The 10676-nt window shown below is 30.3% G+C and overlaps 2 protein-coding genes across 4 annotated transcripts; one reads left to right on the forward strand and one right to left on the reverse strand.

Moving 5' to 3' along the window:
* Window positions 1-551: 551 nt before the first annotated feature.
* LOC100868483 (uncharacterized) lies at window positions 552-5234 on the forward strand. Its single transcript, XM_003689699.4, has 2 exons — window positions 552-2190; window positions 4298-5234. The coding sequence occupies exons 1-2, from the start codon at window positions 1583-1585 to the stop codon at window positions 4782-4784; spliced, it is 1095 nt and encodes a 364-aa protein (XP_003689747.1). The 5' UTR covers window positions 552-1582; the 3' UTR covers window positions 4785-5234.
* LOC105734809 (uncharacterized) lies at window positions 3814-7062 on the reverse strand. 3 transcript variants are annotated; one of them, XM_086916697.1, is made up of 2 exons: window positions 6515-7062; window positions 3814-4754 (listed from the first exon to the last, which is right to left on the reverse strand). In XM_086916697.1, exon 1 carries the CDS (start codon window positions 6975-6977, stop codon window positions 6582-6584), a length of 396 nt encoding a protein of 131 aa, XP_086772823.1. In that variant the 5' UTR covers window positions 6978-7062; the 3' UTR covers window positions 3814-4754; window positions 6515-6581. The 3 variants fall into 3 exon arrangements, with proteins under 3 accessions (XP_086772823.1, XP_086772813.1, XP_086772827.1); XM_086916687.1 differs by having other exon boundaries at window positions 3814-6067; XM_086916701.1 differs by lacking the exon at window positions 3814-4754 and adding an exon at window positions 5151-5958.
* Between the last annotated feature and the right edge of the window lie 3614 nt (window positions 7063-10676).

Raw genomic sequence — 10676 nt, forward strand, 5'->3', positions numbered from 1 at the left:
CCTTTCGAAATATTTGCAAAAAAATAATTTCCATTACTACATTGAATTTTGTCTACACGTGGTAACATGTATATGCGTAAGATGCTTTATTTATTATACATATGGCAGCCAGCACCAAAATGTGCAGCACATTTGGTATTCAGTGCATCATTGTAATTTCGATTGCCCAATTTCATTTTACATTTTATTTTATTTTTTTATTTTCAAATCCAATAGAATAGCAATTTCAATGTAGTTCAATCATTTTTTCTTACACATGGCTCGAAAATTAAGATCAATTACACACACACATATATTATTAAATTTTCCAAAGATCATTAAAAAACGTGAAAACGTTTTTAACAAAATTAATATTGTAATTTATCGAGATAGAAATGTAATTACACGTATTTACTTGTAATTACACTATAATTACAATTATTTATATGCAAAATAAATATTCAAATACTCGATTGTTCTAATCTTAAAAATCATTATCATCTATGAGGTAATCACACATTACAGATTCACTCAGCGTACAACTTTTTAACACTACAACTCGTAATAACAATATTAATAAGTTCTATTATTCAACGCAAACACATGTTCCGATTATTCGTGCAATCGACTTGCAACAAACTTGTTTCGTATTTTATAAAAAGTTCATTTATCAATAAATTACCAAACAAACTTAAAAATTGATTAAAATCGATCAAAAATATCGTAAGTTCACTCTCGCGTCAGCCATTCGCGAACTGTTCGTCAAGTCGTAAGCCGTCTCCGGCCGTGTCGCATCATGGAGTAAGCTTGTTTGTGACGTCATCAGAAGATAAGAGCCTTGATTATCTTGGCAGCGAGGGGGGCCGGCACGCGTAACGATTCTCCTACGATATTTCCAGCTGGCTACTTGCGACCAACTCGTCGCGACGCGTACATCGATGTTAACCGATATACGACACGATTTATCACGACCGATTTGACACGTATCCATAACCTTACGAGAAACCCACTCGCGTCAATCGGAGTTAACATAGGTGTCGATGGAAAATAATCGATGTCGGTAAGAAAGTATTCGAAAATATCGATCCAGTGCAATTCAATCCTTGGCAAGTATTCACGAGAAAGTGAATTATCAATGTGAAACCAGAGAAGTGTATAATATATGTACAATATATATAGATCACAGTTTGTACACGTGCTCAAGTTATTTTCGTTATCGTTATCGAAGAAAGTTATCGAATCGTCCCAATTTCATCGGCGCAGTCACCAGATATCGTAGATAATACCGGCTTCGATTCCCGAGTTCAGCGTTGCGCTCTTTTTCCTAAACATAAAAGCATTATCTCTTCGCATTGCAAGAAAACACCGGCGCCATTATTGTTGACTCGCGCGATCAATCAACGTTTGAACTTTAAACGTCCAATAAAATTTGATACCCTCGTTGTCCTCGTGTCCGGATCTTGTCACGTTGCATTAATAAGTTTCTCGATAAGCGTAAGGAAAACATTGCCGCCATTACTGTTGACTCGTGCAATTGTCAGTCATTTCGGCTCGTGCGGAGATCGTTGTTTTAAAGATCTCGAGGATATCGTCCCATCCAACTATGAAGTCTCACGAGATTTGGGAGCGGAGCATCGTCTTCATCGAGCACGAATTGCTTCCGGAAATGGTGCACGATCGGTACTTCTGCGAGCCAAATTCCAGGGAATTCGTCGAGTTCGACTCGGCCACGATTCGTCTCGATGAGCTGAGCCGAAGCAGCGAGATTTATCGCGTCACGGTTGTGGTCAAGTTCTCCGGCGAGCCACGTAGCTTCCCACTAGTTTTGAAATTGCTTCCAGAGGAGGGGGCAGAGCACACGAGCCGTACGGCGTTCGACGCGTTCCAGAACGAGGAAATGTTCTACTCGAAGATGGCCCCTAAATACGGGCCCAATGATTTGGTTCCAAAGTGTTACCTGTCCGACCTGGGTCGTTACGGGAGGACCGTGATCGTGTTGGAGGATCTGGAGAAGGATGATTACAAGCAGGTTGACGGTGAGCTGGACGAGAATCATTTGAAATTATGCGTGCAAGTTTTGGCCAAGTTTCACGCGAGAGGGTTGAGGCTGAAGGCGACCGAGCCAGGGATCTTCAGGGAGTTCGAGGCGAAACTTCTTGAAATTTCTCTTACCGAGGAGGCTATGCTCCATTATGAGAAGAGATCGACTAGGTAATTGATCCTTTCTTGGAAATGGTTAGAATGCTTGTGCCAACATTCTGAAGCAGAGGTTTTGTTGGTATCTGTATATATATATGTAGACACGATATTGTTTAAAATAAGATTTGTCGAATAAAAAAATATATGACACTTTTAGTAATATAGTAGCTGAATTTTTAGAATTAATTCTTGAAGATGTTGGACATTATGTCTATTGTATTATATATTCTTCGATGATGTAATAATACATAGGTTGATAATATTCTATACGTATTTTTAAACTAGTTTTTATAATCTTGTTTTTTGAAAAGTTTATCCTGATTTAACAATATTTTAAATTAAAAGCAAATTTTTAAATTAATCAATTCACAACCTAAGAAAAAACAAAAAGCTATAGTAGTAATATTATGTGATCGTTAAATTTATAAACCTATGATGATTGATAATCTCCAAAGTAGAAATATCTATTTATAGAAATATTTTGCTCATCGAATCTTTCTCACGATCAAAAATGTACTTACACTTTATCATAAAATGAAAAGCATAAATCATGTCTTCAAAAAAAATCCAAGAGAAAAATATTGTAACAGTAACAATTTTTCTTCTCAATGATGTACCGGTATAAACGATGACCAAACACCTTACCGCTTCCGTTCTTTTCTTCTATCAATCATCAATCAAAATCATTCTTCCATGAAATATAATGAGGAAATTAATAAGGAACGTAAATGATTATGAATCTTTTTAATTTTAATTAAGTGTTATTAATATTATTTAATATTTTCAATTACAACGAACAACTTTCTCTTGCTGAAGAATGACAATGTAAAAATAGGATTATAAATTTTTCTATGGGTTTTAATCTGACAATGCAAATTTAATAGAACTGTAATCTTAAAGAATCTTATTGTTATCTATTATCAACTATCAATCAACTCACAATCAGTATATCTTATAGATATATTATTGGGATTTGACGTATCTTAAATTTTCTTTTAGACTTTATCTTTTAGTTTTTTTTATAGAAAATTTGTGATAAAAGTTATAAAAAGAAATATAAGAATTACGATTTTAAACAAAAAAATATTACATTGAAAAGTTATTGGAAAAATTGTAAATTTTAAATTTGCAATTTTTATTATCACAGTAAGTATCCACGTAATAGAAAAGAATTTGCATTTCATCTAATAAAGGAGAGAAGAAAAATCTGATGTGAAATTTATAAATTTACAAATTGTTCATTTTATATTTTTATCGGATTATAAAATACGTATGTATATTTTTATTATAAAAAAATTATATCGTTGTTATAATCTCATCGTTGAACGATTTAATATCACAGATAGATAATATTAACATTATCGATGTCAATGGTATAGCAACTTCTGCAACTAGCGCAATAATCAGAGCGCAATTGAACTGGACAGAATCCGAAATTGATTGAGTTTCAAATCACGAACAAATTGACGTGAATTAATAATTAATTCGTTAGAAAATCTGAACTTATGTCAAATATCATAATCTCGTGATTTCATTAATAACGATTTTAACTTTTTATATCTCTTGGAGGATATTTCTTGAAATTTTAATTAATAATTTTTAGAATACACGATATTTTCACAAAGATTTTCTCAGTTTTTCAGACTTTGATTAAAAATTTTTTATTACTCACAATTCTCATTGTACTTGTTCAATAGTATTTACACATATTGTAATTTACACATTATAGATCAGTATGATCTTTCAAACATATATATATGCAAAATACCTTACGCTGTTAGATCACACATTTGTTGGAACAGAATAATTAATTATAAATTTAAATTTTACTTTATAACACTGCAAGAGAGTCGTTAAATTTTTATTCTTAATTTTACTTTATTTTTGAATCATTCCTTGAGAGGAGAATATGCAGCAATAAAGATTGCAAAGTACACACAAGATTAAAATAAATTTTTAATTTATTTTTACATTACCGTCTCTTTTCCTAATTATGCCACCGATTGTGGGGAAAATCGTGTTTCAAATTTGTTACTTACATATCGAACTCTCCTCAAAATTATGCAATCATTATGTAATTCAATAATTGCGCAACGCAACGTGTATTATACAATTGCAGAATGTTGGACATCCTTGAATCCTTATCGAACTCAGCCTTTGCCGAGAAGATGAAACGGAGGTTAAACAAGAATCCAATGGAAATCGTGAAGGGTATCCTGACGGAGGTGAACGACGTTTCCACAATATGTCACGGCCATTTTTCACACGATAATCTGCTGTTCAAATATCAGAACGGGAAACCGATCGGCGCGAAGGTGATCGACTGGCAAACAATGAGATATTGTTCGCCGGCTGTCGATCTTGGGCCCATTCTGCTGTATAACGTGACGCATGAGGACGGCTCGTCGAAGGTGCAGGAAATTTTGACGCTGTACATCGACACCGTCAGATCTGAATATCCAGAAGTGGACGGGCAACGACTCAGGCAAGACATCGTGGACAAATTCTTCTTTGCCGGTGTCGTTCTCTCCTTCCTGGATCACATAACCGACGAAGAAGTTACTCGTGTTTTGCTGCTGTTGGAACAATTGGACGATTTTAACTGAACGAATTTTTTAATTTATTCCGATTTTTTAACCAACCGGTGATTTATATATTCGGTGTTTCGTCTCTTTTCTTCCTTTTTTCTTTTCTTTTTTTTTTATTATCAGTTAACGGATTATCTTTCATAGAAGATATAATCGAAATAAAATGTTTTAAAGATATTTTTTAGATACACGGTTGAGCGAAAAGCGAAAATTTTCTTTTTTGTTACATCAATGAATTTAAAGTTAAGAATAAGATTGATTCGATGCTTGCGATTCTTTGATAACGATTTTTTTAATCCATTAATTTTCATTATTGATCTCATAATTTATGATGATTCGAGTAGAATTACGTTTTTTTGTATGAAGATAAAAATGTGAAAAATATAATCTTAAATATAAAAATATAATTATAAAATATATATTATACATATGAATTATAATTATAAAAATATAATCTTGAATATAAAATCGTCTCTCTCATTACTATTGATTTCATAATATAATATTACGATATTTCTGATCTAAATACTTTTAAAAATTCTTCCCATCTTGATCGATCGAATTATAAATTTATATTTTTATTTTCCAAATGCTTTATTCTAAACGCTGTAATAGTAATCGTAATAAATCGTTTGTTTACATTTGCACGACAAAAGATTACCAAACTATATATATATAAATTTGATAAAAGATCTTGATATTAATAAAATTATTATATCATTTTTCCTCTAGTGAGCAACACTCATAAAGAAACCGTGAATTTCGCTCGCAATCAAGGCCTAGCGTTTACCTTTTGCACAAACGCGTTCGAACCATTGAATTTTTCAACGCGTATAACCCATACGATACGCTTTTTGATCGATGCGGAAAAATCGAAATGTGGATCACGGGTTCTCGCCCCTTTCTGCTACTCCACATGCCCATGCGCAGCTGCTGTTACGTTATACACGGAATACGTATCGGCGTTGTTCCATGAAATGTAATATTACTTTCGCCCCGAATAATGTTGCAGATGAAAAATGTACTTCAACCTCGCTCTCGTTTCGGCCACGGATTTATGTACACGCACAGCGTATCCTTCTCACATCCGTTATCCAGGATCGATCTTGCTCCCTCTTCCTTCAAATTTATACGCGTGTGTCCAAATTTTGCGATCTCGTTCACGTAAATCCACGTGGAATTTGCATTTACTCTGACGGATATATATATATATATATAATATCGATCGAATTAATTAATGATTTCGACGAAATGTGCACTTGGAATGGGAACTTTTCTTAAATCTCTGAAATACCTGTTACCTAGAATAGAATAGTGGAATAACCTGTTCTCTTAGAAATCTTGTTTTCTAAAGTATTTTAATTATTGATTCGTTAATCGTCCTCGTGATATAAAACACTTTCGATATTTACTTTAAATAAAACTGTGTACGTTCGAATACGATAACGAGACAAAATATGTATATAAACAATACGAATTTCGTTTATTACTATTGACGAAATATCTTCCATCTAAACATCCATTTTCTAATATTTACCACTGAATATTGTTTTATATAAGGAAGGTGAAATAATAAGGATTACTTATGAACGTATTCCTAACCTCTTTATATACATATCGAGGAACCGATCTCTTAATTTAAATCTTACTTAAAACAAACAAAGAAAGAAATCTCGCGTTTTGATAAAAAGAAAGAAAAAAATTGTAATTTTCATCATCCTGACAGATGACAAAAATGAAATACTCACGTTTTATTTTAATTCGTTTCATCGAATTCTTCGGAATTCTCTGTTAGCCTTTTGATAATTTTTTAACTCAATTCGTTACATCTACCTCTAATTCCGCCTCTGGCTCTGGGTTTGCCTCTGCCTCCGGCTCCGCCTCCGATCTAGGAATCTCTATTGTTCGAAATTGCAATATTCTAGGTAGCGGTTCGTTAATTCGAGCTTGTATTTGACTTCGTAAATTTCTACCGATATCTTGCACGTGTTGTCCAGAGATTGACAGGCAATATACAATGGCCAGGATTATGATTATTACGATAATGGATATTATCATGCGACGAAAAGTGCATCTTGTCTTCATCGTGGCCTTTATGAGCGGTTTGTACGATGGTAGGAGATCCTTCGTTGAGATGTAACATTTTAAGGTCTGGGGCGATGCGCTGCTTTCATTGCAATTGCACACCGCCTCCACTATAGAGAGACCCATTCACGCTTTTGGAATTTTGACGATTCGGGTGCCAAACACGTTTAATTGTACACGCTGGATTTCGATTGCGGATGCCGATAGTCTGATTTTATGCGCTCGTTGCTTTCTGTTCTGTGCGCGTGGTTTAACGGGTGTTCCTCGAGTCGAATCACGAATTAGGCGAACGTATGCATCCCATTATTTATGATTTCTAAAGGAGACAAATTGCTTTCTAATGTATTTAAATCGATGAACAAATTTTGTCTTGCAGATCATTATTTTTCCTTGATTTTTGACTCGATAATTTACAACTTGGGAAATTTAATCAATTTGATTAATCGTGATTTTCATTTCTATGGTCAGAATTGGATTATTGATATAATAAATATGATAGGTTTTCAAGAGATATACTTTTTTATGATGAATAAATCAATTATGTGGTAATTTTAAATCTAAAATAAGCTAAATAAAGCGAAATATATGATGGACGGTGGATATAGCGTAGATATAGTTCATTAATTAATTCATGAAAATATTTTAAACCCAGTCTTCCTTGAACTGATCAAAATAGTATATAATTAATGATATAATATTCCAGGTATCATCAAGGTATTCTACGTTGTAATTCTATTAATTAATTATTTTAATTTCATTTCTATCTCCATATCCCATGTCTTCTTTTATTTTTATACAAATTCAATTTGGAAATTTCAAATTAAACGTTTAACGAGACACAGAAATGATGCATCTATTATTTCAGTTGTTACATCGTAAAACAATTTATTTAAGGCATATGATATATCTACATTAATGTCAGTGATACAAAAAAGTGACAAGTTTTACCAATTAATAATAGATATATCCACGTATTGTGTAAATAAAAATAGTTTTTTATGCAATGAATACTTTGGAAATTCTATTTTGTAGAAATTCAACGTTAAATATAAAGTGTACAATCATACTTCCTTTATTTTTTATTCGTTTATTTGTCTTCAAAATCATTCAAAATTTTTATGTGTGCTCATATTTTTTTCTCGTTTTATGTCGATTCATTAGCGTAAAAACGAATAATTTTTGTACGAAATCTATTTTTTATCACAATACGCAAACATATACGTTATTTATAAATTATGTATTATTTATAAAAGTCCTTTTTTTAAGATTTTTGGTGATTTAAAAAATTTCTTTCATAAATCTGATCCAATATTACATATGTATATTGTAAAAATTACATGCTGATTTGAATTTGAATTGGTGGAAGCGAATGGAATAACACAATATTTATTCTTTATACTTTATACTTTATATACTTTGTACTTTCAAAATGAACTTATTAAATATTAAATTCTATAAATTCATAATATGTCATGAAAAGAGCAAATTGATTAAAAATTACGATACTTATGCTGTATTCGTTACATGTATAATTATGTAAAATGTATATAATTAAATAAATTTATATTTTAATTGTATTTTAGATCATAGATTTTAAAAAGAATATACTATGTATAATATTAACTGACAAATATTAATTTTAATTTATTTTATTATGAATTGAACATTGTGCAACAATAATACACCTCGTGATAAAGTAAAAATTATATTTGTTGTAACGATATCTCTTTCAAAAATACCTATGAAAAATACTGCAATATTATACTATTGAATTTCAAATATCGTAACATTATATTATTAAAGTAAATAAGAAAATAAAACGACAACGAAGAGGAAAAAAGTTGTTAATTCATTTTTCAAAAAAAATATCTACGTAGGATAATTGCAGAATACTCCATGTCTCGAAAAACATGTCTGAAATTTAAATATTTAGAAACTGTAAAATGTAAATTTGTATTAGAATTAACTGTCCTAAAACATATAATAATCAATAGAAGTATAAAATTTATTTTACGAGAATATTGATAAATGTCAAACAACAAAATAATATTTTTTACAAACGATACTGTACATCCTACAATTTAAAATATCGATTTTGAGTTAAGATTTTGTGGAAAGAAACATAAAATTCATAAAATATAATATAAATTCGTGTTCAATTGCAGATATATACATCGAATTATTTAGGTTAATTCGATATATCGTTTCTTATATGCCAGAAACACGAGTGTGCAAATTGTCTGTTTAAACATAAAATAAACATTGTTTTTTTTTACTTTATTTAATATCAGTTGACAATGATAAAACAATGTTTAACATTCAGTTTGGATTAACTGAACTAAAATACTAATATCTCAAAAATGGTAATTATCTTCTTACACTTTACACTTAAAATATTCCATTCCATATTCAAACTCAAAATCTAATTTTAAAATGATGATGTAATTACTAATTATTTTTATAAATCGATACAATCTAAAAAAGAAATCATTATTAATAAAACGTTAACACACATTATATCATATTTAATTAATTTAACGAATATGTATTTATCCAAGATTCTGAAAATCATTGCATTATACTTCCATTATTCATTTTAAAACAATTTGCTTGTTTCGATGATAACAGCAGTGTAATTGTGTTAAACGGTCAAATTCACGAAATGCAATCACCACATGGAACAGTTTCTTCCATTTAATTATGGAAATATATAATTTAAATAATATATAATAATAATAAATATATATATAAATCACAATTTTGATATCGCTTTTCTCTTCATTGAAATTTTAAGCAAAATTTAATAATCTTGAAATTTACACCAACTGATCATATGGACGATGAGTTCATAGATAAAATGTAAATACTCTATAATTTTGTTATATTATTTATATATATGTAATGACGATCGAAAGAATTTTATCTTATATCTTTATGAGCTTAACAACGAATTTCGCGAATATTAAGAATGCGAATTATTTCAGGTCGAATTCAACAAGAAATATTATTAACGAGATGAAATTTCGTAGAATAAATAATATTTGTACACAGCATTGCTATTTTAAGTGTAGTAGATATCTATTTGTATATAACTTGATTATTTTAAAATGACTGAAACTGAATCCTGATTTAAATATATGACATTTCTATTCGAGACTTTGTTTAAAATTTTTAGGAACGAATATTATATATATTTAGAAATGAATTAAGATTGATTTGACATTTTTCAATTGAGAGCAGAGAAATTTTTAAAAGAAAACGAGAAGAATGTCGATCGAATTAAGACTTAAGATTTATAATTAAAAATATAACACTAAAATATCCCACAGCTTGTCACAATAATATTTGAAACAAGATGTATTAAAAGTTTAACGAGATTATCTGTACCATCTCGTTGCAATACTTTTTCTAGATTAAAAAAAGTCTTAAGTTCAAATCAAGTATATCAGTAAAGGAAGTACAAAAGAAAGTAGAAAAGAAAGAACAGAGATAACGTACATACGTGTACTAAGCAGTATTTTCTTAATTTCAGAAAAATATATTATTTATATATGTTCGATGTTTTTTAAAATTTCATTTTCTGTAAAACGTATTCATATAAAAATCCATTTTGCATAATTTATATAAAATTGTGAAAAAAAATGTTATAGTTGATTAAAAATAAAAGAAAAAAAAAAGATGGAGGAAATTAACTGAACAGAAGAGAGAGGAAAAAAACTGTGACAGAGGTACCGGATGGCTGGGACATTCCACATGAAAGAAAGTACGAATGTTATTAACACTATGCATCATGTACGTGTACCAGATGGAAATATAGAAACTTTT

Source organism: Apis florea, unplaced genomic scaffold (assembly GCF_048593485.1).
Source record: "Apis florea isolate Af1SG1 unplaced genomic scaffold, ASM4859348v1 contig_2190_pilon, whole genome shotgun sequence".
Classification (NCBI taxonomy): domain Eukaryota; kingdom Metazoa; phylum Arthropoda; class Insecta; order Hymenoptera; family Apidae; genus Apis; species Apis florea.